The sequence below is a fragment of the Argentina silus genome (assembly GCF_951799395.1).
Source record: "Argentina silus genome assembly, chromosome: 17".
Taxonomy (NCBI): Eukaryota; Metazoa; Chordata; class Actinopteri; order Argentiniformes; family Argentinidae; genus Argentina; species Argentina silus.
Window position 1 is genome coordinate 14,860,135 of NC_139671.1, and position 27,223 is coordinate 14,887,357.

Here is a 27,223-nt window from a genome sequence, read left to right on the forward strand (position 1 = left end):
TCTGTTTATACCAAATATTAATTTAAGGCTGAATACACTACAAACATCAATGTGTAGGAGTGTCGATCAACCACCAGATAGAATGGAGTATTGATAGTGTCATCATATTTAATCAAAGCTCCTAAACATGCATCACAGAGAATAATCTGACAGTGATGGGATTACTCTTATTCTACTGCCTGCCTTGATCAACACCACACACCTGGCATCATGTAAACTGTGATGTACTGTATTACACACTGGGTGTATTCTGTTTGAAACTACTGTAGTAGTTGTTGGGGGTTGTGCTAGTAATGTAATACTTCATCAGTCTCAGTGAAGAGGAAATGGTCAATCTATCTGAAGTAAGACAATGGAGAATAGGGGCAAGGGGTTGTTTTTGGACAGGCCCCAGATCTCAAAACCACAAACTAGAAATGTCCCCAAATGACTTGTGAAGCACACCCTCCTGTGGAATCATGAGGAATTTCCCCTTCCTCCACCAAACAGTCAATGATTGGCTGTTACTTTATGTTACATCAGCATGACTAGTAACTTTCCCTAGTGCTGTAACCACATAATGGTTTGGCATTGTCATTGTTTTTCACAAATAAACATGCTTATTTTCATACCCAGTATTCAATCAATTTCAATCATGTTTATTTGTGGGAAACAAAAAGACATATTTGAACAAAATGTTGTTTATTACAAAATACTATTTTACATATACAAGTTGAAAAACAATGATATTACAGTACTCTTATTAAACACATTAAAAAGACATTACTGAAAACAGTGTTTCTCAATCCTGGTCCTGGGTCCCCCAATTGTGCACATTTCTGTTCTAGCCCAGCACTAGTACACTTGATGCTATGGATCAATGGCTTAATGATTCCCCCCCCCAGAGTAGGGATTGAGAAATACATGTGTAGGAAATGGGTGAAGAGGGCAGGTGGTGTTGGGGTCAGAACACGGTAAAAAGCCATGAAAGGAATGAGTTAGGGTTTTGGGGTTGTGGTGTTGGGGTCGTGGTAAGACCAAAAGTTAAAGGTCAGAGTTTCTGCAGGAAGCGCAGCACCAGATCCCTCAGGGTGGTGCGCAACAGCTCGTTGTTGTCACACACGATGTGTGTTCCGCCCTCGTCCAGCTGGATCAGCGTGTCTTCTGCCTGTAGGTGCAGGATGTGACCGTCAGCTGTCTCCTCCACCTTCACCTCTGTGATGCCATGCTGGAGGGGGAAGAAAATAAACGTTACACCTCTGTGATGTGGGGGAAGAAAAGACACGTTACACCACCTTCAGCCCTGGCACCAAGGAGGAGAAGACATAACACCACATGCTTGTCTATGACACATTAGACAGGGTACATTATTATTGGTTTAAGCGTTACCCCTAGCCCCTATTCTAAGCAACAGGGCCGAAACAAACCTCCACTTAGCCTATTGAAAGTCTGGGTGGAGCTCTGTATCCAGTCCCTATAGATATGCCAAGTCAAAGAGGCAAGGGATTGAGGGTAGAGGCTAGGGATTGGTATCAGACCGGGTAAATGAGAAGGTTCTCTCTTGCAGTACCTTATGTAGAGTCGCCAGGAAGGAGTCCAGGGGTACGGCTCCACTGAGCAGGGGCTTGGGGGCCATGACCTCAGGGGGCTCCTCAACCACACGCTTCCTCTTCTTACTGGGCGGCACTGGAGGGGGCTTGGGCACAGTCTGGTAGAGCAGAGAGGATAACACACAAGTCAGTGGTGTACATTATAGTCTAGACGAATTTGTTATGTGACCTACGCTATCACAATACACACAGACAGACAGACACACACACCTGCAGAACATGCTTGTTATCCTTGGAGTGCAGAACTGCTGACACGGTTGCTATGGAGATGCCGGGTTTAATCTCGGACGGCACGAGGGACTTGGCCAGCTGCAGAGGGAGAGAATTCAATAAAATTTAATTCAACTTTATTAATCACCTCAGGGAGAGGGGGCATGGTTTGGTGTACAATAGAGAGGCCTCATTAAAGAGCAATTAGTGACAATTGGACCATAGTGTACTACTACTATATCAGACACTCTGTCATCCTGGTTATTATTTTTGGTGCACTATATCCTCAGTACAAATCTCAGAATTAGCTTCAATGGTTACATGAATTATCTTCAACTCATTGACATGTCTCTAGGGAGCTGGCAACCAGATAGTGAGTGACCAGTCATCAACAACACAGGGTTGCACTGTGTGTCTGACCTCTGGCTGCAACTGGATGCGTTCGTAGCTCCGTCTGTGGGGCAGGCTGAGGACGGAGCACCGGCGGTAGGGCATGGGCGGAGGCTGCAGCTCCAACATCAGGTCTGAACGGTGCGACTGGGAGATCGGAGGCTGGGTGTACTGTTCTGGGCACACTACATGGAGAGGCTAGAAGAGAGTGGGTGTGTGGGGGGAGGGTTAAGAGGAAAATAAAGTGGCAAAGATAGACAATCAAAACAATAAATTGATAAAAAGGGAGAGGGAGAGAAAGCATGAAGAAGTCCTCTTTATTGTCAGGGCCACTCCACTAGAGACTCCAGCGTCCTCTCATTTTTATTCCAATCTGAAAATGAGATCGTACAAATATTAAAAAAGGTTTATTACCTGAACCTCCTTGAGCAGCTTGGACACCTGGTGGAAGTTGAGGCGTGTGTCGATGGGACAGTATACACACTTCATGGCCAGGGGCTGGTAGGGCGCTAGGGCATCCAGGTAGGAGAAGTCAGGCTCTGTGAAAATAAAATGTGGAATGAATGTCAACTCAGTTTGGGGACTGAAATGTCCTCTTAATTCAATAAAAAGGTGTGTGTTGGAGGAAGCACGTTATTTCCACACATTCAGTAGAAGAGTTTTTAGGGGTACTGGGCATCACACCTTATATGACCCATCTAGACCTGTTTCCACTTGGCTGAGTGAAAACCCTATTTTATTTGGCTGAATCTATATTTGGTTGCTACAGGTACAGTTCAAACAGTGGACCAACGTTTTAGGGCCTGGCTTTGATGAAGAGTCCTCCCAGGTCTGCTCACCAGTGAAGATGATGGTGTTGAGGCTGGACTTGCCCCACAGCTCCATGAAGTGAACCACATCCCCGAAGCGAAGGGACGGGTGGCCAGTGAACACCACACACGGCTGACGGAACTCACTGCTGAAGTCGCCATGGATACTGGGGTAGTGCTTCAGCTTATTGGTCTGGATCAACTGAACAGACACAGACAGACAGACACAAAAGTCAAATAGGCCTCAATGGATTCAGAATTCTCTCTAGCTAAATTATAATAATAAAATAATGTATCAATTGAGATGTAGTTAAAATGTCACATTTCACGTGGCAAATACAGTATCTCTATATAAGAGTGAGACAGTTGAAAGACCACTGTCCATACATATTGTTGGTGGACAGCCTTACCTCAGCATGCGGGAAGGGAGGTTCTGGGAGGTACACCTTGGACTGCTTGTTGTGACAGAGCCTTGTGGAAGAATAGGGAAGGTAAGAGGCTATGTATCTCTATTATGGCAAGAATGTCACTAACAATCCCCTCAAGTGTACAGACAATTCTTAAAGCTCAGCTATTCAGCTGCTGTTGCCACTAACAGTGAGTCAAATCTGTAGAAACCTGGACGCTCAGGTATACTCACCACTCTGCAAAGATCTGTGAGAATTCGAGAGAGCTGTTGGCGACGGGAGAGATGAAGTAGAAGGGGGTGGTGCCAAGGTTGGCATTCTCGATGAACTGGTAGAGGCACTCCAGCAGGTCGTATATCACCCCCGACGAGTAGCAGGGCACCAGCACGTTGCCACCTGCCCGAATCGTCATGGCTACAAGCAAAAGCACAACTGTTTTTGTACACCACCTTGGCACAACACGACAGATCGACATATTGCCTAATCAGTCTAGCTTTCTGTGTTTTTATAGATATTTGGCATCACACTCTTACCCAGGTTACTGCAGAATTCTCCCAGCATGCCATCTGGGTTGGCGGTTGGCATCTGTGTGAGGCCCGTCAGAATCAAAACGTCGCTATTCTTCAGAGAGCTCTGGTCCATCGGCTGGGAGGGGAAAGAGATTCACACTCAGATTTACACGCGATGACACACAATTGTCCTGCTCAAATCCATCCATCCTTCTGTGAGGTAATCATTGATCTAACATGAATGGGTTGGTGAAAGCAGAGGTTCTCCCGCTTAGCTTTCACAGGTCCAGTCATGTCAGATCAATGATAACTTCAAGGGAAGGAGTAAGGATGCATTCAAACGAGGCCTCGGCTCCATTTCATTAGAAGTTCAGCCTATAGGGCCTACCTGAGGATGTGTGGTAAGGAGGGAGGAGCCTGAAACATAGGAGATTTTCTCATAGTGGGATTGGATGTTCCAGTTTGAGCTACCCAATGAGTAGCCAGAGCTAAGGGGGGTGACCTGCACAGCACCAAACAGCTCCTGGAGAGAAAGAGAGAGGTAATGTTGGAAACAAGAGCTTAGTTGAGTCAGCAGGGTTATCTCAAGTTGAATTGTAATCGAGCTGTGTGTGAGTTTTACAAAACGTGTGTGTGCCTGTGTGTGTGTATATACGTTTGGAGGAAGGAGCTCTCACCACTTTCTGAGAATATCCCACAAGTTGCACCTTGCTGAGAGCGGAGTTGACTTCCTGCATACTGTAGCATCGCTTCCACGAACACACCTCAACCGCATCTTTTAACTGGCCAGGGAGCAGCCTTGTGACGCAAGACAAACAGAGACAGAGACAGAGACAGAGACACAATGTATATTTGTAAGCTCATTCTCCCAGGCGATTATCTAAAATCGAATTAACAATTTGAACTTCCTATGCTCTGCCAGGAATTTCATCATTTCATTCCTCAATCTTAGTCACTAGTCATACCTTTGTATTTCCTTATTCTTCCAGCAAGTAGCAGACTGAGCCTTGGGGACTCTCTCCATGAAGTTCACCAATTCCTCCATGAGCAGTCTAAAAAGGGGTAGATATGTAGTATCAGCAGGTCCGAATACTACCCTTAGTAGTACCCTAATTACACCCATCTCTTCTTCAATTCACACAGTTGGGTTAGGGGTGGGTTTTGGACCAGACTAATTCAATGCAAACATCTATAGTGCCATTTCCATTGTGTTTTGAAGAAACATGTTACTGTGATGTAGTCTGTCCCCACCTTCCTATCTGCAGTGTTGGCTCCGTGGCGTACACCGTCCCAGTAAAGCCTGTGTGCTCTGTGATGTAAGGCAGGGCCATCATACAGTGATAGTTGGAGATCAGGATGACATCAATGGTGGACAGGTCCAGCAGCTCTTTCTGAGAAGGACGAAGAGACATAGAAGAAAAAGGCTAATGTTAGATGCATACCAATAACAAGGCAAGATCAAGCACACAAGAGGTGAAAGAGATGAAAGTTTAACACAAATAATTGTTCACCTCAGGGAGACAGAACTCTGGCTGTGAGTCCACAAACACACGGCCTGCACACTCCTTCAGCTCCTGTATGGGTGAGAAAACTGGTGATTAATCTATAATAAATCCACAAGATATCACAGTCACAACAAAAGATGGCCCCTTCGAATGGTACTGTACCTTCTCAAGGTTTATGGTGCCATCTTTGGAGACCCATCCAGGAAGCTTTGTGAGCCTTGGACTAAGTAGAGAGAGAGAGAGAGAGAGAGAGAGAGAACTGTATTCATGAAACTTGGGCACTGTCTTCAATTCACCTCAATATGCATGGGCCTACGTACAACACTACTGTTAACTAACAATGAACTACTGTTATTGTTATGTGCAATTAATATTAACCGCCTATGGCACAATACAGTAAAGATATGCAAGTCTGTTGCCATGTATACAGCTTTGAGGTTGATGCATTTGCAGGTGCACAGTGTCTCAAACGGACTGGATGGACAGACACATCGTTGGTCTCACCTGTGCACTAGAGGCAGAGGGAGAAACTGCAGGACAGATGTGGTGTCCAACCCGCAGTCCAGCATGATGGTGGTGGATTTGAACTTGAGGACATTGCAAGGCAATGTGGGGTGACCCGACAGACAGTACTGAAGAGGATGAGACGCATGTTCAGAAAGCATAAGAGCCACAAGAACACATCGCATTACTTGGCATTCATTGCTGGCTAGCTGTCAGGAAAAACAGCCATCAAGCAAGTTGGCACTTGGGTTTACCAGGCAAGCCGTAGAAGCCAGATGCAATATAATGTTATGAGGCTAGCTAACAAGTTAGCTTTAGCAATTGACAACATGTTTAGCATACCTAACAATGACTTGTTAGTTGGCTAGCCTACGAAGGCTAGCCAACAAAGTATTCTATTGTCAAAATATCGACTCACCAATTTCATCTTTCACAATTAGATATGATAAATAACGTTTATCACAGCATTTCAGCCTTGCTCTGTGTGTGTGGTGTGTGTACAATTTTCATTCTTCTTCTTGGACTCCCGCCTACTATCCTGAAAACCCTAACAAATGATTGGTGCATTTACCGCCCCCTACAGCAGTGGAGTACGTTGCAAGTTTGTTTATTATTTTTGACATAAGTAATGTGGTGCTATTTAATTTTAAATGTCCACAATACTAGCAAAACGTAACTTGCAAGCTGGTAGCAGCACATAGCACGCAACGAAAGCGACAAAAGCTGTCAATAAATGTCAACAAAGAACACAGAGGCGTGCAGGCGGCGTACCACGCAGATCGTGCCATAACTTCCGAAGCGGTGTAGAGTACCTGTCAGAGTAGCCACTCCCGAATGACACATATTTATTCACACAATAGCTAGCTAGCTTACTACACATACCAACCGATTATGTTACGAAAGCTAACTAGCTAACACCCAACGAGCTACTGACAGTACCGGTATGTTTTTTCTAACTAACTACCTTACTATACTAATGTAGTCAAGCTAGCCAGGTAGCTAGCCAACCTCCCCGAGGTCGATGTTTTCTAATGGTGGACTCATACAATTGTTAGCCAAGAGGTTTTACGAGTGGTCAAGGACAGGTATGGATACTAAATTGTATCAAACTGAATTGTCATTAGTGAATGCCAGCTTGGTCTTCCATCTCAGTAGTTACATGTGTTGTTAATTACAGCATCAATAACTAGCTGGCTAAATTGTGAATTGACAGCTGAGTCAGCCTGCCACCTTGTAACAGTTAGCTCGTTGGCTAGATCACTTGCAATTGTCTGTAAAAGTATTTAATCATGACGTGCTCATTCATGAGGGGACTGTTGTCCCCAAAAATAGCTAACATTTAACGTTGTTCATGTTATTGTAGTTGTACTGAAATTGAAAAAAAAAAAAAAGTACATGGATGTAGGGTAGGGGGCATCCTTTTCTCCTCCAGCACCTCTGTTATCTTTATGCCAAGTCATGTTCATTCCCTGACTGTCGTTCTTCCATGTGTTCTCCCTTGAAAGATCAGAGGTGCAAGTTGAGTGTGTTTGCCATGGGAAACACCTGCAGTAACAACCTGGGGATCCCCCCTGCCAAGGGGCCCAATCCAGTAGGATGCACAGATTTCATGATGGATTATACTGTGACGGTAAAGCACATTTTGTCCTAAACACAAAAACTACTGATGACCAGTCCTGTCAGCTGCTGTGTAGCCTACCTGTATGATCTCAGAATAGCATGACATGCTGAATCAAATGCTCCCTATAACGTACCACTGACAACCAGTGATGATGTGTGAAACCCCTGAGAGTATTGCACATTGACACCTGTTAGACAATCACAACAGTTTCACTAAAGGGGGAAGATCAAGCTATTTGTCCTGTCAATTGTCTTGTCTATAGGGAACCTTCTTCCGGCTATACTATCCCTGTCAAGAATCAGATAATGCTGAAAAACCAGACTGGATTCCCAGCCAGGAATACTTTAATGGGCTCGCAGACTTCATGAAGATCAATAGGAGCCTAAGTGAAAGGATATTCAATTACCTCTTTGGTGAATACTTTTATTCTGTGATACACATTTATACACCCATTGTATCTGTTTTCTTGTTGTTCTGTAGCATGGCATATCAAACTCATGGGAATGTTAAACTGTATGTTTTTTGCAGTGTGCAGTTGAAGCTATTCAGTCTCAACCTGTTTTGTGTTGTTAGAAAAATATCGCTTTTTTCTTCTTTTTTTTTTTTTTTTGTTAAATTGAAAGGATCCTTTAAGATACCTGCTGCCATGAATGCCTCATTTAAGCCAAATGGGAAATATCCAGTCGTTGTCTTCTCTCATGGACTTGGAGCTTTCAGGTACATGGATAACGGTTTATCAGTATTTGTAATGTATTCAAATACTGTACATTTGAATTGTCTTGTCTGTAGATTATTTTACAGCTTTCCCTCTTACTTTCAGGACTTTGTACTCAGCCATATGTGCAGAACTGGCCTCGCAGGGCTTCGTAGTAGCATCAGTGGAGCACAGGTAATGTTCAGCCTCTAGACCACAGCACTTCATCAATGAACAGAGGCTTTCAAACTGCACTCCTGTGAGCATAATCGATAGGAAAGAGATTCCAGTTGACAGTAAACTCATTCAAGCCCACAATCCCACACACTGTGCTCAGTGAAGCAGAACTTATTTAGTTGTCTTTACCTTTCTGTAACGGTACAGCTCTACTTTCAACATAAGTGACATCCCCCTGCAGTACCTGCAATAACAAACTCTGAATGTGGGAGTTCAATTCACTCACGCTAACAATAACAAAGGACTCTCCATAGATACACAGCCACTCTGTCTGTTTATCTCAGGATAGTAGTGGGAAGGGTGTGCAGACAATGGTACAAACAAGGTCATCACATTTTTATCAGTATGGACTGCTAGGACCATATGGAGAACATAATGGCTGCTGTGCGGGTATGACCTAAGCCCACACATGCAGACTATACAGGTTAAGCTTTTCTGTGAAACTGCTCAGTTCAGTAGGCCCCACAAAGACATGCGTAACAAAGATCAACATGAGTAGCCAGTGTGTTAAATGATCAGGTTAATGATTGATTGTCTCTTATCAAGCATGTGTTCCACCTCTGACCATGATGTTAGTATGATATGAAAGGAGTGTTATGTAGACAGTGTCAGGTACAAATGTACTCACTCTAGAATGTTTTAGATTTTTCTATTTACAGGCATCTTGTTCATTGAAGGACATTCATTGATAGCTACAGTATAGACTTAAAATTGAATTTAGCTCTTATCCTTCATCCCGGACAACTGAAGTGAGCTATGCAAGTGCTTGTATATATGAAAGTGAACAAATCGTTTATTTGTTTTAATCCAGAGATGAATCCGCTTCTGCTACATTCTTCTACGATAAAAAGCCTGAGTCTGAGCAGAAGGATGAGGCTTCTCCCAAAGTCCAACCGTATAACCCAGAGATCCTGGCGGAGGAGTGGATGTACTACAGAGCTCTGAAACCAGGAGAGAGTGAATTCCCCTTAAGGAATAAACAGGTATACATGCTGTGCCATACACGTAACGTAATGCGAAGGGTATATGAAGAAGTGTGTGGATATGTTCTCTGTTTCATTGTACCACATTTGCGTGACACCCTACGAGACCTGAATCCGATTGCATTTCGTTTAGCACAGTATCTGAGACTCCAAAGTGTATTATGCGGGTACATCTCTGGCTGATTGTATTTTTTTATCTGTAGGTTAAACAGCGAGCTGACGAATGCATAAGGACGTTGGACAGGCTCATCGAAATCAACTCAGGAAATGCAGTGGAAAACGTCCTGCAGACAGGGTTTGACTGGACGACTCTGGAGGTCAATATTTAGACAATGATGAATATGATTTTCCACAAACTGGTGTAGCCTGTGTCAGTCTACTGCATGAGTGACTGTGATGAGGAAATGACGCATCGGTTCCCTGTACAGTGGCGTCCATAAGCATATTGTCTTCTTTTAGCTCTAGACTCCAACAGTTTGGATTTGAAATCAAACAATTACTATGGGGTCAAAGTAGAGATTCATAGCTTTACTTTAATGTTTTTTTTCTTTCAGATTGGTTTCACCATTTAGAAAGTACAATATTTTCTAAACATACTCCCCTTAGTTCAGGGTACCATTCGTATTGGAAAATTGGCTTAACGGGTGTTTCTGGTTAGTCATGTGTGTTCCATCAAATCATTTGTGTAGGCATAAGAGAGCTTGTTTGTCAGTGATTCTAAAGTGGCATTCTACCTCTTTGATAAGCATTTGACTACACTTTGGGTACTGAACAGGCGCTAACTGTGTTGTTTGCCAGCTTCCTCTTGTTTCTGTGGTCATTTGAGTAACCCAGTATAGGTATTACTTCCCCCTGTCTTCTCTTCTCTCCTCTCATCTCCTCTCATCTCCTTTTCTTTTCTTCTCTTCTCTTTTCTTCTCTTCTCTCCCACAGAATTCCTTGGATCTGTGTCGGATAGCTGTGATGGGCCATTCTTTTGGAGGAGCAACAGTGATTGAAGCCCTTTGCAAAGAGGTCAAATTCAAGTATGTGGAAAAAGCTTTTGTAACTGATTTCATCAGATTTTTTTTTTCACATTCAAACTGTTGTTTTGCAAAACTAAACCAGGGTGAGTTTCCCAAAAGCTTTGTAGCTTGTCACTTTTCCCTCCCTCCCTACACAAACTATCAAATAGTACTGTAGTATACATAGTAATTCATGCATTTGTTGTCCTCCACAGGTGCGGGATTGCTCTGGACTCCTGGATGTTTCCCCTGGACGAGGAGATCTTCCCCAGAGTGAAGCAGCCCATTTTCTTCATCAACTCTGAGAAATTCCAGTGGGCGGGCAACATCAGCCGTATGAAGAAGCTTGACTCAGCCTCCATACCAAGGAAAATGATCACTATCAGGTATGCAAAGAGCCAGTAGTCAACAACACAGTCTAAATAGTACCAAAAACACATAACGCAAAATGTACATTTGTTCTCCAACCCTCTTTTTGTGATTTCAAAAAAAAAGTGTGAATAGATGATTTCCACACACACAAAACAAATAACAAACACCAACAATCCATAGTTCATGAACAAAGAAAAATCACATAAATCTCTCTACATCTTCAACAAGATATGATTTCCCCAAACCACACCCCTAAAACGTGACTTGACTTGAATTGAATGAGGATGATGAACATTTGATGTAACATTAGTTCTTTCCATTGTGCTTTCTCTTCAGGGGAACAGTCCACCAGAGCTTCCCAGACTTCACCTTCCTCACCGGCAACTGGATCGGCAAGATCTTGAAGCTGAAAGGAGAGATCGACCCTCAGATCGCCATAGACCTCTGCAATAAAGCATCGTTAGCATTTCTGCAGAGACACCTAGGTACATAGGCAGCCCTACGTAACGTTTTCATGTTGTTTCATGATGTACTAATATACACTCTCCTGTATGACAGTACACGTGACGATAAAACTTTGATACAACTTTAAACTTGTTTAACTAGACAAAGCAAAGTGGCCAAGAATAAACATAAACGTTACTTGAATGAAAGCTGTTTGGTGTGCACGTGTGGAAAATGCTGCTTTATTTTTCAGGTATTAAGAAAGACTTCAATCAATGGGACCATCTTATTGATGGAAAGGATGAGAACTTGATTCCAGGCACCAACATCACTTTGCTGGAGTCATCCAACTGAACTAGGTGCCTCACATCCGCAGATACAATCCCCACAATCAATACTAGCTCAATTAATGTGGTAATACTTGAGCCTTGAATGTTGTCTGTTGACGTAATGTAAAATGGATACAAACAGATTCCTACTACAGGACAGTCAATCTTTACCATTACCACGTAATTGCTTGGAGGGATATATTTCCAAGTATTGTGAATTTTATAGAATTTTATAGCTTCATGGGCCGTATATACCAGCAACTACACATTCTTGACTGTACGCAAATGAGTCATTATTCTACTTGAACTTTTCTCTCATGAATTCTATGCTTATACTTTTCCACTAGAGACAAACTTTGGTTGCAGTGTGGTAGTAAATACGTAATACGCAATACCTGAATGGGATTTTTAAGAGAACAGTTTTTACATTTTGTTGAATACTAATGCAGGAGTCCATGGAAGTCTAGGTCGAAGACTTTCATTTTAAACATGACCCCAGATTGTTAGCTACCTTGATTATGATTGAAAACTTGATATGGAATTTATTTATCTAGCATGATGCACAGATTATTAATATTGAAATTATTATGTTGTAAAGATGCAGCAATCTCACCGAAAGACACTACCAAGTCACAATACAATACAATGCAAGGATGAGTGAGTTTCCTGATTTAACCAGATCTAAGAAAGAAACCATGTGCCTTATCCTACAGTATGTGTCTGTTCATTCTGGGTTACTCAAATGTAACAGCCTCTTTTCTACCCTTCATTTCTATGTTTTTCAAACCACTAAGCAATAACTGTCTGATATATTTTTCATTTGTACACTACTACTGTCAACCCATGCATTTGATCTGTACAGTATACAACTATAAAACAATGATGACTGTGAAACCTGAGTTCTTTATTGTGTGCCTTTAATTGACTGAGTAAAAAATATTCAAGTCCAGGATGAAGATTCATGCTTAATGATTGTCTTATGGTAAATCTGGATTGCCCTGTAGTACACTATACAAGAACCTGAAGAAGATTGTAGATCTAGTAGTGGAATATTCAAACTCACTTACAGTAGCTCCTTCACAAGTTATACGATTTTTACTGGATCGTAATTGTCAAGTGTAGCTTTAAGTTACTTGGTGTACTAATTAACATGGACCCATCACACTGGCACTGTCATTCTTCCTCAGACAGCTAGATACATTTGTCATGGCCCCTCAGATCCTCACCAGCTTTTACAGATGCACCATCGAGAGCGTCTGGCAGACGGTACCCAGAGCATCTGGACTCCGAAACAGCTTCTAGCCCCTCTTCAGTCTCTCTCTCTCCCTATCTCCTCAACCTGCTGCTCACATGTACCTTAAAGGGGGAATCTGGGACTGGTACATACATTTTTGGATGTTAATTTTTATATGAATGCTATACAGCCATTGATTCTTGAAGAATATGACTTATAGATGCCTAATGAGCTTAGTTCAACTAACCCTAACCCTTTGTAAACAAACACTGTAGCTTCAAAACATGGTTAAAAACTATTAACCATTTTGATCTCATGGATGGTCAGTCATGGCAACCATATGAATTTGAGTGGGAATCCCAGATTGCCCCTTTAAGAGACAATTTGCACTGACTGTTTACACCTCACAACCATACCATCCATATTTCAGTCAGGAACTATTTATTGAATATAAAATGGTTATACAATTAGGCTTGCTGTATTTGGATGGCTCCGCTCTTTTGATAGCTCCCTGCCTGGGAGTTATAAACGACTAAAACACATACATGTATGTTACCTGGCAGGGAGCCCACAGACCAATCCCTCACACAAACCCCTGATAGACACAAACAGACAGAACCAAAGCAGATGGAGTCTGAGGTGGGAACAAAACCAATACACTTTCATAGCACAGTAATGGCCAACAGTAGCAGCACCAACATTGTGGGCTAGAGTTGTTTAGACTGACCACTTAAATAGGCCCCCATATCAACGTATAACGTGATTGTGTCGGGTGTCAACAGCTGATCTGTCACTTGACAGACAGCGAGCACTGACTCACATGCCTGAAATAAGGTCACTCCATTCCTCTTCTGATCTGTGTACAGTATCAAGGGGGAAGCTGTTTCTTCCCGTCAAGACAACCTCGTGTTGGTGTCATTTGAGTTCATCACCTGTGTAAATCTCATAAATTCTGTGTAAATGAATAAAGCATGACACATTTCAGGAACTGCAGACTATTTATTGTGCGAACAAAGAAATGACTGTCTTCGATGACACTGCACATTTCCACTTTTTTTTTTTAATACAGGAAAAAAATCCTATGACTTGCTGTTGTAATCAAGTCTGTCCTATCACATTGAATATTACCAGAAATTATTAGATTTGTTGTCTACACACAACAATAATTAAATATTTAAATTTTCAGTGCTTTTTCGCAAGAATTACTTGGCAGTTTTTGAAACTTACAAAAGGAAACATTACAAAACATATTCTAAACTTATTTTGAACATAGATCTATCTTGCTGATACAAAAACAAATTTGAAGATTTACACTCCTTATGAAACTAAAGATCTCAACCACAAGGTGTTCTGGTTGTTACTGTACAGATTGTCCACAGTATCAAATCAAAAGAGGCAACAACAAACAAAGGAAGAGCAGCAAATGAACCCAGAAACAAAGTAAATGCTCAACATAGTATTATACAAATGCAATTTGATGCAACTGAACTGAACAAACTGGCACTTTGAACTCCACAGAACAGACAACTTGATAAATATTCCACAACAATTGGGACAGAACTTGTTAGTGTGCCTGCCAGACTGCCCACTAGTTTCAGTGGCTGCTTCTTCTTTCAAGTCTTCGGCTATTCCCGCTGACGCTGCTCGATGGCCCGTGTCTCACTCACAAATATGACATCGTCATCAGATTTGTCTTCAACTTTTAGGGTGAGATGAGTCACCAGGGACATCTGGAGCTCTGAGAGGGAGACGGGAGGATGGTGTCGATGAAACAAACAGACACACATTACTGATGCTTTCTTTTCATGTACGGCTTTTGTCCAGCACCTAACAATAAAGGATTCTTACCTCGCAAGCTCTCCTCTTTGAATACACAACAGAACACAAATAATAGCACCGGATATTCATCAGACATATTCAGACATAACAGTCTTATGGATCCACAATTTATGATCACATACCGAAACAGTCAGGAGAAGAGGTCACCTCCTCGAGCACGTCATCCTGTTAATTAGTAGAACTTCTTTAGTGTGTCAAGTTCATTTGATGCACACACTGTAAAGACACACTACCTCCCCAACAATGCAGTGCGGTTACCTTGTCCTGTGTGGCAGCACTTGGTGCAAACTCCAAATCTGTTGCGTCTTCAGTCTCCGCTCCTTGGTCTGCAGGCACATCTGCATGGGCTTTCACATCGACAATTCATGAGTTTATAAAGACAGAGCAATTATCCATGTTTACATTCTTCTAATACACATCTGTAAAATGACAACACTTTCACAATAGATGACACACGGTGTAGCAATTGATTACATACAATGTTTTCCTCATACTCTGAAATATACCCTGGGTCCCGTTCTCACAACAAGCAAACCTGATATACCTGTGCAGTCTTCAACAGGGCAAGGAGCCTCTTCATCCAGCACATCATCCTTAAATGGAATGGAACGGAATTAGTGAGTGTAATTTAAAGTTTGTTGAATACAGACAATGGAAAGATGCAGCCCCCTTCAGCTCGGAGTTCTGTTACCTTGTCCTGTGTGGGAGCACCTGCCATAACCTCCACATCTGTTGCCTCTTCCCTCTCAGCTCCCTGGTCTGCAAGCCCATCTACAAGGGCACTGGCAACTACTGATATCGACAAGTAAATAACTAAGTACACACAAAAAAACAACATCATTAAAGAACAGCTTTCCTTGTTTTAATTTGTGGTTATAACTTCACAATTATTTCTAAAGGGAGAACCTCACCGATGCAAACATATGTGTTTGAAACACAAGATAATGATCACATACTTACAATCTTCATCAAGACAAGACGACTCTTCCCCAGGAGAAGAGAACTCCTCCCCAAGCAAGTCAACCTTAGGTGGAGTGGAATATCATGAGTTTGCCATTCAATGTTTGTCTGATGCATCATAACAATAAAGTAACAACTTCCATCCCCCCTAAGAGTAGGAGCACTTCTTACAACCTCCACTTCAGCTGCTTTTTCAACTCCTCTCTGGTCTGCAGGCACATCTACCAGGTCAGTGACAGCTGACGATCAATAGGTAGACAAACAACATGTAAACAAACAGTGGACAGTTCTTCCTTGTTTACATTTAGCAAATATTTGTCCCTCTGCGTTTATCAATTCTTCCTATAAAGCACATTAATTGTACTGCATATGTCTGAGAATTGTATTAATCTAAATTAAGTTTCATTTTACATCATATTTAAATGGAAAACCCAATATAATGTTTGCCAAAATGTTTCCAATTCTCACAACACAAAGCGTTTTTGTTATGAGTCCACAAGATATGATCATATACTCAGACAGTCTTTGTCAGGATGAGAAGACTCTTCTCCAGGACCGGAAAACTCTTCACCAAGCACATGAACCTTCAATGGAGTGGAATGTAAAAAGTGTGCCATTCAAAGTTCTTTTCATGCCATAACAATGGAAGGGTTTTTACTAGTTTCACTGCTTTAAGCACTCCTGTTTTAAAAAAAATAAAATAATAATAATAATAATTTTTCCTTCTTCTAACATTGTGACTGCCAATGGCCCCTGGTCCAAGCATTGATTACTTTTTCTTATGATGACTGATGGATAGACGATTCACTTACTTAAACAAATGTATTTGTTGTAAGTCGCTTTGGATAAAGGCGTCTGCTAAATGCCATGAATGTAAATGTAATGAAAAAATGTTAAGCAATGTTGCATGGAGGTTTTACTAATTTCACTGCTTAAGCAATGTTGCATGGAGGTTTTCTTGACAGCCTCCTGAAATACAACAAAGTAACTCCCCAGCCCCTACCATCACTCCAACTCCTGTTACCTTGTCCTGTGTAGCAGCACTCGTTACAACTTCCACTATGGCTGCTTCTTGAATCTCAACATCTTGGTCTGCAGGATCATCTATAAAGGAATTCACATTGAAAATGCACATCAACAAGTGAACACATTTACAAGGGTAAAATATCCTGTTAGCACTTGGCCATGGCATGTATGAGTCAACTCAAACAATAGGTGAAGCATAATGGACATTCCTGTTGTACGCATCATGTATCCTCTGGTGATTAGATGGATCACGGAGGATCCCTTAGACTTACCGCTAGAACCTTCTAATGAAGCACACACCTCACACAGAGGCGATTCATCCTGGACCTGTAACATCAAAGGATGCTGGTGTTGTAATGCAACAGTGTCATAACATCAGGTACATGGACAAGTGTCAATAATGGGTATGAAAGCTATCATCTGTGTCGGAATTAATTTTCATATGGAGATGATAGGAGATAAACAATTGCATCAATGTCATGGTACAAACCTGATCTGATTCCGCAGACACTACATCAAATGTTGAGTTCGCCAGGTCTACTACCATCTCTGCATCATGATCCACCAGAAGAGCCTATAGTTCAAAAGAAAATTATTTCACAATAGGCTCAATCTCAGGGTTAAGTCCAAGCACATATACAATTTCAGTGTCAATAAACTCTGCTAAGAGTTTGCAAAGATCACCGTTCAATACATTACCATATCCTCTGAAGCAGTACTGATACGGTCATCTCCTGCAATAGTGTCCTCACTGACATCAGTGTCTTCATCTTCATCTGTAAACAATAAGGTTTTAACGTTAGGCTACAACTGATATTAACTCAAAAACGGTACGACACTAAACATTGGGAACTGAGATAATAGGGACAAAAACACGTGCAAATCCTCATAAGACTGACGCATCAGGCGTGAGCTTTGCTTATGCAACGATTGAATTGCTTTTTTCACTCTGCTCCGTAAAAGAAATGGCCATGCTTGATTCAACCTTTTGGCCTGTGACGTGTGTTAATGTATTTTCAGGGCGTGAGACAAGCTTACCCTGTTGTGACTCTCCATGCGATGATGCAGAATCAAACTCGTCTACAGCACAGTCGTCTACAAACAACAGCTCAAACATGTTTTGCGGGTCCACCACCATCTCAGAGTCATGATCGACCAGAAGAACCTTACATGAAAAAGAACAGTGTCAAAAGAGCATAAAACACTTCACATCAACTTACAAATCAACTTGTAACTCTAATTACACCTGTAACAACATTGACTGGATTAACATGCTGTAACATAGTACGTTAATAATGACTTTGTGATTGCATATTGATGGACATATGCATATGTTTCAGCAATAATTATAGGTGTTGTTATTACAGGGTTTACCTTTGTCGAGTCCTCAAAGATTTTCAAAACCTTTGCTTTGCACATACTCTTGTGAGCCTGGGACCAGACGGCACAGGTAGACCCAACTGGAAAAGTGTCTTTAACCCTCTTCAGATAATCAATGTCTAAAACAGACAAACGCACAGAAGACCCAACCAATCAACACTACACCCACATAAACAATGAAAGTGCCAATGTAATCTAAGTGTATAACTCACCAGACTCAGGAACAAGATCTGAGTTGTTTTCTTCACCCTCATCTCTGATGTCAGATTGCTCCTCTTTGGCCTCCAACTCCACTGGAACGGCTGGACCGGACACTGTACTTTCAAGGACAATCTCAGCACACAGTTTGAAGACCTCTTCGTAGATGTCATCGTGACTTTGGTCGACATTAGAGAGTGTAGTCTCTTCAAAGTTGTCATCTATGTACAGTGCAGATTCTGAGTCATCCAGACCGAAGGCTTGTTCCATTATTGATGCACTCCCCGTCTCTTTGACTTCATCGATCTCAATGATGTCCTTATCAGCACTTGGAACCAATATGACTTTTTCATCGTAGTTTACATGGCAGGTTGCTGTTTGAGCTTCACGAGAACCTCCACTCTCTGAGACACATTCAAGGAGTCCTGCATCGCTAACTACCTCTTCAAATACTACAATTTCAGGAATGTGTTTCATTAGATTCTCTATGACTGACCTAAATTCTGACCCATCGTCTTTTTCTTCCTGTTGATCATCTGTAAATGGCTCTGTGTCACTGTCATGGCCAAGGTCATCACACTCTATATTTTCAAGGGTACTTGTCTGTTCCGTGTGATACTCCACCTCCCGAGTGAAAGCTACATCTGTTGCTTGGGTGATGATTACTGAGATGTCCGGTTCCTTGTCACAATTATCAGTGTATTTTTCATCACCCACTACTTCCTCATGAGTGTCACTGTGGAATACACCATCACCTGTGTCATGCTCTTGGACAGTTCCAGATGGTTCCGGTGTTACCGAGTCTGCCACTGCTGTTTCCTTTATGGCTAGCTTCGACTCACATGGCAATGGGAGCACATCACATGAATTGTCTTTTCCAGTTACATCAGACCTGTCTTTGTCTTCTCGGTCACTATTAACAGAGCTCTTCCAGTGCACTTTCATTACCTCATTTATTACCCGTCCATCACATTCCACCTGGACATAATATGTGGCCCCTCCCTCATCACTGGATATTCTCAGAAATGTCAGGGTTAAGAGCTTCTCAGCTGTCAGCTCTGAAAACTGATCTGCTGCACTGTCATCCCAGGAGCCCTGTGAAACATCAAAACCTTCGAGCTGACAGAGGAATGCCTGTGGGGGAGTTTCAATCAGCCCAGATGGCATAGCCCGGACATCAGTCACCTTGACTTTTGACTCATTTCCATAGTCAACAAACAGAACGGATAAGACGTCTCCATCTTTTCTGATGACTTCTGCACGATACCACTGTTCATCATCTGTGAAAAGAGCAATGCAAGGGCTTCCTGCACACAGAGTTTCTGGATGAATGGATTTGTATTCCACTGCTTTCCCAGCTTCCGAGACAATTTCAGTGATCTTGTCAAGTTTGTCTGAATCAGCTGACTGACACCAAAATGACTGAGGCCCGATAACAGATGAGGCATAAACATCCAACACTTCTCCATCAGTTATATCAGCTTTAAGGTAACACTGAGGCTCAAGGTTGGGCATTTCTGGGTATTTCTCTGGTGGCACATTCATTACAGTGGGGCTCTGATGGAGTTTTTCAGTCTCTCGTCTGGGGCTCTCCGTTTTCTCATGCATCACGTCAGACAAGGCAGTTGGGTCTCTGGGAGATGCATTGCATGTGATCGTACTGCCACCCTCTTCAAGGCTAACCTCCCACACAGATCCAGTCTGTTTCATGAACCTGCATTTCATCTCTTTGTCACCACTTCCATCAATAGCCTCTTTGAAGTTAGATACCACTTCCGGATCCAGTTCACTATTCTGTATGGCAGCAGGGACTCCACTCAGAAAGCAGGGAATGCTAAACCTGGGAAGTTCAAGGAATTGCTTAGCAAGTCTACACATCTTGGAGGCTGACACAGTTGCAGTATTTCCAAAGTCTATGAACTCAACAAGAACCTTTCCATTTCCCAGCATTTCTCTTACAACTGCTCTGTACCATGATGAATCATCTGGGAACTCTGCATTAACTAAGTCACCTTGATTCAAGTCCTTGATGTCAATGGTTGCAGTAGTTGGCTGTTCATCATTGAGTTTTTCCACAATAGAATAGATGTCATCTTCCTCCTTGATCAGCTGCACAAAGAAATTCAAAGGGCTGTTGCAATGCGAGACAAAAACACCTGCATCCATACCAGGTTCTAGGCATTTTGAAGGCAAGTCTGACAGTTTTGGAAGGCTTTGCACCTTTGCTTTAGGAGCCACATACATCACCTTTTGAGACTCACAGATAGGTGACCTCAGAGTTTGGAAGGGTTTTAGTTCCATCAGAGGAGTCAGTTTTGTCGGTATGATACTGGCCTCTGTTTGTTCTGGGCAGTTTTCTACATTACCGTTTCTCCTCACAGGGGCCTGCCTTTGATGTGGTGTTCTGTAGGGTGCTAGATTGTGACCCTCACGCTTATGGTTTTCTTCACCTGTTGGACGTGCTGGCTTCAGAGCAGACCCATATTTGGCCTTGAGAGCTTGTGTGTCGCTGAAGGATGCATCATGTGATTTTCTGCTCTTCACGTCATATCCTGTGTATACAACCTGTTGTTCTCTATGCGTCTCAATGCGGAACTTCTCCTTTATCTTTGCATTCACTTGTGTTTTCTTATCATAGAGCTCAACCAGTAATTTACCACCAGGTTCTTTTGCCACCACAAGAGCTCTGAAAGTTTGGTCAGTCATGCTAGTCTCAAACCAACTGTTCACCTCACTTGGAACATCACCCGGGATATCAGAGAGCCCACACTCAACAGCTTGCACAGGCACGGACATGATCTCACTGGCCTCTATGGGAACGGGAAGCATGTCAGCTTTGTCAACCACTAGTGTGTCGCCATAATCCACAAAGTGCACAGTGATGGTTGGCTGTGTGGACTTGATCTGTCCTCTGTACCACAGTCCATCTGTGTATTTTGCAAAGCACACCTTTCCGAAGGTTTTGGGGCAGTTGGTCATCTCCAGCTGACGACACAGTTTGTTTACACTCCCAGCCAGTCTTTCAACTGTGTGAGCGTTCCTTTCCAGCTGGCAGTAGAAGTGATTGACATTTTTCACACTCGTCACGCTCACCTCCTCTTCTGCCCCCGTTTTGACGCCATGAGTGGAGTAGTAGTACGTGTCCAGTCGGAAAGGGGAGGGAGGGGCTTTCTTGGGAGGGGCACGGTTTGCGAGCCCTCTCTGAACCATCAGGCTGCAGACACTTTGAAAGGGTGTTTCCAAATCCACCACATTGAAGACCACTTTTTGGGCATCAAACATGACAGCATATATAGTGCACTTCAAGACCACATGGTTTGATGCTGCCTTGTTCACAAAGTCCTGGAACTGTGCTATGGCATCCTCACTCCATTCGACAGTGGTGGGAGAAGTAGGGAGAATTAGGTTGTACAGGCTGCATCGAAAAGCCTGACCTTGCAGTTTCAGAAAAGTTGGATTTATCCGACGCAGGTCTTGCAAAGAGACAGTCTTTGTCTGGCCATAGTCTATGAACAGCACGTCAACATGAGGTGTTGCATGCTTTTGAATGACCAGAGCTCTGTACCACATTCCATTGTCTGGGTGACGAGCGACACATGCTACTTCTACAGGCTGTTGTTCAATCTGGCTGTCAGCGTAGAAGTTCTGAATGTCTTGCATGAGTACCTTCAGGTGCCCTGTGTTTTGTGCTTGTTGACACCAAAAGTCATTTGGACTCTCAATGTATGACACAACGACTTCAACTGAACTTCCAATTGGAAACAAATACTCCTGAAAGGCAACTCTAGGTTCTTTCACAGTGGAGTCAGTAGTGGGTTGAACTTTTGGAGAGCCATTAGTCTTGTAAATGTCATACGGTATGGCACCTGGATTCTTCAACGTAGGCATAATGTTAGGCTCAAAGAGGAAATGGTGTGCTGTTTTGTTTGTGTCAGCTTTCTCTGCAAAGCCAGCGCTGCACAACCACATACTGACATCTCTCTCTCCATCACCAGAGGGGTCTGTGAGCTGAACAACATAAGCACCATTATGCTTAGCTGTCACATGTACATCCAGGATCTTGTCTAAGACAGACTTTGTAAAGGATACTATAGCATTCGGGCTCCACTTGTCTTCTTTTGGTCTCACACCAGCAAGTCTACATTTCAATGCAAGCGCTGGCAACCTTTGAAACTCGCCAGGAAGGACCCAGAGGTTGAACCAGTCAATGGTCTCAGTGTTTCCATAATCAATGAAAAATACCTTGACTTGGTTATCAGTGACTTCAGACACAGTCGCTCTGTAAAAAGCATCATCTTGTGATTTTGCAGCACAGTACAGGCCAACTGTTGGATTTTTGACAACATCTGTGCTGTCTGGATTGCTATACAAATAAGCAAGATCATCCATCAGTTGATCAAACTCATTAGCGTACCTCTGTGTTTGAATCCAGAATTCTGATGGGTTTTTCACATGCTGTACAACAGCCACATGTGATGAGTTCAGTAAGAGTGCTTCCTCTGGGAACTTTGCCTGCATTTCCTTGTGTTCAGCAGAGGGAGGTGATGCACTTCTTTGGTTTTCAACTGGGTGCTGCTCAGGTTTCTCTGCATTGTCGTGAACGGCATAATTTCCATGAGATTTCTCACACTCCAACAAACACTTCTCCTTTGCGCCAAATAGGTTGTTAATGTTCTTGTTTTCATCCCCATAGAGTGTGACGTAGTGGACTCCCTCTGAAAGACTCTGGTACTCAAATTTGGCAATCAAAGTCCTGTTCAGAAGTAGGGATTTCAGATAATCAATCTGTGAAGCTGTCCATCCAACACCTTTGTCAATGATGCCATGGAGGGAGCAGACGTACGTCACAACAGGCATCCTGAAGAACTCAGTAGCCAGTAGTCTGATGTTCTCCACTTGAACAAACTGTTTCTTCCCATAGTCGACCTGTAGCACCTCAACCACATTGTTTGCTGGAAAGACCTGTTGTAACACAGACCGATACCACCTTCCATCACTTCCTCTTGAGGCACATGGGGAGCCCAGAGTTTCAGGTCTGGCAATGCCTGTTGCCACCCGGCCCTCGTAGTGTTGGGTAATTTGCTCAGTGAGTTTCTTCAGCTCTTGTGAAAACACCTTTAATTGGCAGAAAACACGCAGCGGGTTTGTCACCTCTGTGATGATGACTGTCTCGACTGTTTCAGTTTGCAGCTCTGGATACATGTAGTGCTGCTGCTTTTCGATTTGCTCATAGATCTCCAGTGGCTCGTTTCTCATGGAAGGCATCTGCTGAGATTCAGTTGTGGCTAATGCCCCACTGTGTGACTGCAATGACCTGGAAACATAGATTTTGAACCTTTCAGTGGTCAACTTCTTGGCAAATCCCATTTCGTACATTTGTCTTGATACATTGGGGATATCCAGAAGAAAGGCTCTGTGAGGCACCAGGACATCTTGAACACAGGCGGTCACCGTACTTCCACAGAGGGACTTCATGAATTCCAAGGCCATGGGTGACCACCTGTTCTCTGGGGACAGGGGTAATACGTTGGCGAGAACACAGAATTCCACCTCAGGGGGTAGTTGAAAGAACTCAGTTTGGCCCCATGCCAACATGCTTGTGGTGGCACCAAGCGTTCTGCCCTCGTCGATAAGAAACACACTGTAATTGGAGCCATTTCTTGAGGCAATGCGTGCCCTGTACCACGTTTCATAGGCCTGAACCAAGCAATGGTCTCCATGATTTCCCTCCAACTCTCGAAAGGTTTCTCTGGGAAACTGGATGTCTTTTTTTAGGCGCTGATAAGCCTTTTTCCTCTCTTGGTCAAAGTTGCCCCAGAGCTCAATGATAACACAGAGAGGATTCAAGTTCACTTTCGTTATGAGAACTGAGACATTGGAACCGGGTGTTGGGAGTCCAGGGATTGAACACATTTTGATGCTTTCAAGGAATCCAGTCTTCCATTAATGCTCAATTCTCATCCACCAAAGCAAACAAATCAAGGACCAATCTGAATGAAAAAAAGAAAAGAGAAAGAAAGAAGTAGATAAGGCTAATTTCAGCATTTGGACACAAACTGTGACATTTAAACGTACAATAAGTTCTTTTTTTTCTTTTCTTTTTTATAAAACATGAAAACCTTTTAATTACAATTTACTTGTTGTTATCTTTAGTACATGGTAGCACTTTACAGTAAGTTGTCCCTGTACCTGTGTAGTAACAGTGTTATTACATTTTAATAACTCTAACACTGTATTAACAAGTTGTGACATTACATTACTATGTGAGCATTTGTCACCAAAGTGTAATAGGGAACAGTCCTTATTCCACTAATGTAATAACACAAAGCACCTTATATTTCCTTCTATGGGATATTCTGGACATTTACTGATGACAATTTACCTGCATGCGCATCCAATTTAAGAAGATTTGGAATTTTGGTAATTGTGCAGCTGCCGAGTCACAATGGTGCACACCGCATCCCATTGAAATCAATGGACTTCCGCTGGACCTCAACCACATTGCACAGTCTATGTGCACATGGCGTTATGCACAATCCTACAGCTGCATTCGTACCCAGTCTGGAAAGTTACCAGAATGTGTAGTGCTTATTTGATTCATTGTCAAGTCTTGCTTCTTACAGCTTTGGTTGATTTCTCAAAATATTATTCCCAAATTCATTAGGCTATAGGCCTATTGCATTAGGCTACACTCCTAGCTCTCCACCCTATTATTATGATTATTATGATTATTATTATGATTTTAATGATGACTCTGCATCACCTTGAAAGTCCTAAACAATCTCTATGGCAAGGCATTTGTTACCATAGTTTCGTCAAAATTGGGCCAATCAGTGTAATTTCGTAAATGTCGCATATGTATGGCAAGACCTGTTATTCAACCAAGTTTCATCAAAACTGTCCCAGTGGTGTCAAAAGCACCAGCAATACACCACTGCCAAAGGGAAAAACGGATTAAAACAACTTCTGGTTAGTATTTTGACTTCATTTCAATTTTCCGGAGAGAAAAAAAGACAACAAACAAGTAGGACATCTTGAAGCAGGTTTTTATTCAGTAATATAGTGCGCCATGTGTCTGATTATTCTTGCAACTCTAGCACAGTTGCAACTAGGTACGGCCTACATTGCCAAGCTGATGGGAGAAAGACAGAAAATTACAGCTGTTAGTAATTTTCTCGCTTTTATTGTTTCTTGATTTCTGATTGTTTGATTATATGAAAATTAAACAATGTAGTATTGTCTTTGTGTTAATCTGTGATACTCTGTCTATAATGTGTATATAACTATTCTGTCATGTGTTTTATGTTGTGTGGACACCAGGAAGAGTAGCTGTGACATGAGCAACATCTAATGGGGATCCTAATCAACTAAACAGCAATGTGACTTAAATAACTGAGCTGAACTGTAATGATTGTTTCATTAGTCACAAAAAGAGTTTGTTCATCCAGTAGGAGTACCAACTGAAAACTACTGCACCGATTTACAAACATGCCAACAGCCATGCAAAATACATGAGTCCCGTTTGAAATGCATCCTTCCTTGAGGAAATCACTGATCTAACATGATTGGACTGGTCAAAGTAAGCTTTTCATTGCATTGCTTCTGCTGATCAAGTCATGTTAGATCAGTGATTTATTCAAGGATGAAAGTAAGTAAGGACTCAAGGACATGAAAAGTATTCAAACAGGACCATTGCCTCTTTGGGGACGCCTCTGTAGATTTGACAATTCTAACTTTGATAATGTCGCCATCTGGTGGTGCTGCTATTCCACTGACCGACAAAATCACTTATTTTAAATAACTGTGAGAATTTGTTGTAGTATCAGGATTTTCAGCATAAATGTCATGGTCACAAATATGTATTCCATGAATAACTGCGTAATTTACAAAAGCATTATTAGCTACGATAACTACCCTGAGGGGAAAATAATCAAGTCTGCTAGACAATCTCAAGCCGCAACCACTCAGCACATGACATGGTCAAGGCAACAGCTCACTCATGGATTGACTTGCTAATTATTAGCAACCTTTAAGTTTAGCTGACATGGTGCTAACCTAATTTATAAAAACAAATTCTGTGAACATTTAAAATTAAAAGTCACTTGTCGAGTTGTCTTCGTAGTCATTACCTAATATTTACATGACAATCAGCATTACTTAAGCTAGTTACATGTGGACAGAAGCACCAAATGTTCTAGCCGGAAAAATAGCCGGTTAACACATTTAGCGTATGAATCATAGTATGATGGGAAGTTTTTCCCCGTTAGCTAGAACTAACAAGCTAGCTTACTAGTTACCACGTTATTAGAATTGTGGATTTTACTCTCATATCGAAACAGTTTTCCGCAACACTTACCCCTGTTCCACTGAAATAACGATGAACCAGCTCCAGATGAACGTCGTCTTCAAAGGACAGTTTGCAGCTAGCTAGCCAGACACCGCAACATGGCGGGAGCCAAGTTAGCGTTGCATGGGTTCTACGACAGAAAGCAAAGACTCAAGACATGAACGCTATTAAAACTGTCTGCAAAGTCTTTTCGAAATACAAAGTTGTTTGTAATGAGTCAGCTTGGCTCAAGCTGAAGTAGCTAGGAATTTTAGCAAGCTATCTCTGAAATTGCGGCCGCGGAACTCACTTGGCGATCTTGAAATAACTTTTTTGTCTCGATTTTTTTTTTTTGTTGCGTAGTGCAGTTTTTGCATCCGGCGGCGGCGGGGGAACTTGGGTTGAATTGGAATTACATTTCGGTTCTTGTCATGACATTTACACTATTTTTTAATATTGTTCTAATAGTATTCAATCGTTCAACACATTTCTACATTCCTGTATTTTTTTCCACGTTGATGTTGTTAATTTTACTGGACATGCAATATGGAATGATTGGATGTATTAGAATCAGGAGTTGTCCATGGATGGAATGAAAGAGATGACCTTGGTCTCAACGTTGCACTTATTTGATCTTGACATGAATGGACTGA

General features: G+C 42.3%; 3 protein-coding genes across 7 annotated transcripts; 1 reads left to right on the forward strand and 2 right to left on the reverse strand.

The window, feature by feature from the left end:
• Positions 1-80: 80 nt before the first annotated feature.
• ints9 (integrator complex subunit 9) lies at positions 81-6,927 on the reverse strand. Of its 2 annotated transcripts, none has more exons than XM_083688977.1 (17): positions 6,893-6,927; positions 5,924-6,051; positions 5,582-5,642; positions 5,426-5,488; positions 5,166-5,305; positions 4,880-4,966; positions 4,592-4,712; positions 4,303-4,437; positions 3,939-4,050; positions 3,639-3,819; positions 3,409-3,469; positions 3,029-3,200; positions 2,604-2,728; positions 2,220-2,387; positions 1,800-1,898; positions 1,550-1,687; positions 81-1,207 (listed from the first exon to the last, which is right to left on the reverse strand). In XM_083688977.1, exons 2-17 carry the CDS (start codon positions 5,986-5,988, stop codon positions 1,031-1,033), a joined length of 1,905 nt encoding a protein of 634 aa, XP_083545103.1. In that variant the 5' UTR covers positions 5,989-6,051; positions 6,893-6,927; the 3' UTR covers positions 81-1,030. The 2 variants fall into 2 exon arrangements, with proteins under 2 accessions (XP_083545103.1, XP_083545102.1); XM_083688976.1 differs by lacking the exon at positions 6,893-6,927 and adding an exon at positions 6,342-6,442.
• Positions 6,696-12,495, forward strand: pla2g7 (phospholipase A2, group VII (platelet-activating factor acetylhydrolase, plasma)). Of its 4 annotated transcripts, none has more exons than XM_083688978.1 (11): positions 6,696-7,008; positions 7,429-7,553; positions 7,807-7,957; positions 8,168-8,261; positions 8,365-8,433; positions 9,287-9,458; positions 9,662-9,775; positions 10,392-10,483; positions 10,678-10,848; positions 11,171-11,319; positions 11,532-12,495. In XM_083688978.1, exons 1-11 carry the CDS (start codon positions 6,945-6,947, stop codon positions 11,630-11,632), a joined length of 1,302 nt encoding a protein of 433 aa, XP_083545104.1. In that variant the 5' UTR covers positions 6,696-6,944; the 3' UTR covers positions 11,633-12,495. The 4 variants fall into 4 exon arrangements, with proteins under 4 accessions (XP_083545104.1, XP_083545106.1, XP_083545107.1 ...); XM_083688980.1 differs by having other exon boundaries at positions 6,698-7,008; positions 7,434-7,553; XM_083688981.1 differs by having other exon boundaries at positions 6,698-6,864.
• Positions 12,496-14,446: 1,951 nt separating this feature from the next.
• tdrd6a (tudor domain containing 6a) lies at positions 14,447-24,157 on the reverse strand (the record flags this gene model as incomplete). Its single annotated transcript, XM_083689362.1, has 13 exons — positions 14,447-14,579; positions 14,803-14,845; positions 14,939-15,027; positions 15,225-15,273; positions 15,372-15,493; positions 15,641-15,704; positions 16,665-16,744; positions 16,939-16,993; positions 17,157-17,240; positions 17,366-17,442; positions 17,705-17,831; positions 18,041-18,165; positions 18,259-24,157. 13 exons carry the CDS (start codon positions 24,155-24,157, stop codon positions 14,467-14,469), a joined length of 6,927 nt encoding a protein of 2,308 aa, XP_083545488.1. The 3' UTR covers positions 14,447-14,466.
• Between the last annotated feature and the right edge of the window lie 3,066 nt (positions 24,158-27,223).

Coding starts and splice junctions, on each gene's coding strand:
- ints9 (XM_083688976.1), bottom strand. Junction 5,489..5,581: donor GCACCATAAACCTTGAGAAG/GTACAGTACCAT, acceptor TCACCCATACAG/GAGCTGAAGGAGTGTGCAGG. Junction 1,899..2,219: donor GCATCCAGTTGCAGCCAGAG/GTCAGACACACA, acceptor CTCCCTCTGCAG/CTGGCCAAGTCCCTCGTGCC.
- pla2g7 (XM_083688978.1), top strand. CDS start 6,945: ATGTTTTCTAATGGTGGACTCATACAATTGTTAGCCAAGAGGTTTTAC. Junction 7,009..7,428: donor TTACGAGTGGTCAAGGACAG/GTATGGATACTA, acceptor CTCCCTTGAAAG/ATCAGAGGTGCAAGTTGAGT. Junction 10,484..10,677: donor TGCAAAGAGGTCAAATTCAA/GTATGTGGAAAA, acceptor TGTCCTCCACAG/GTGCGGGATTGCTCTGGACT.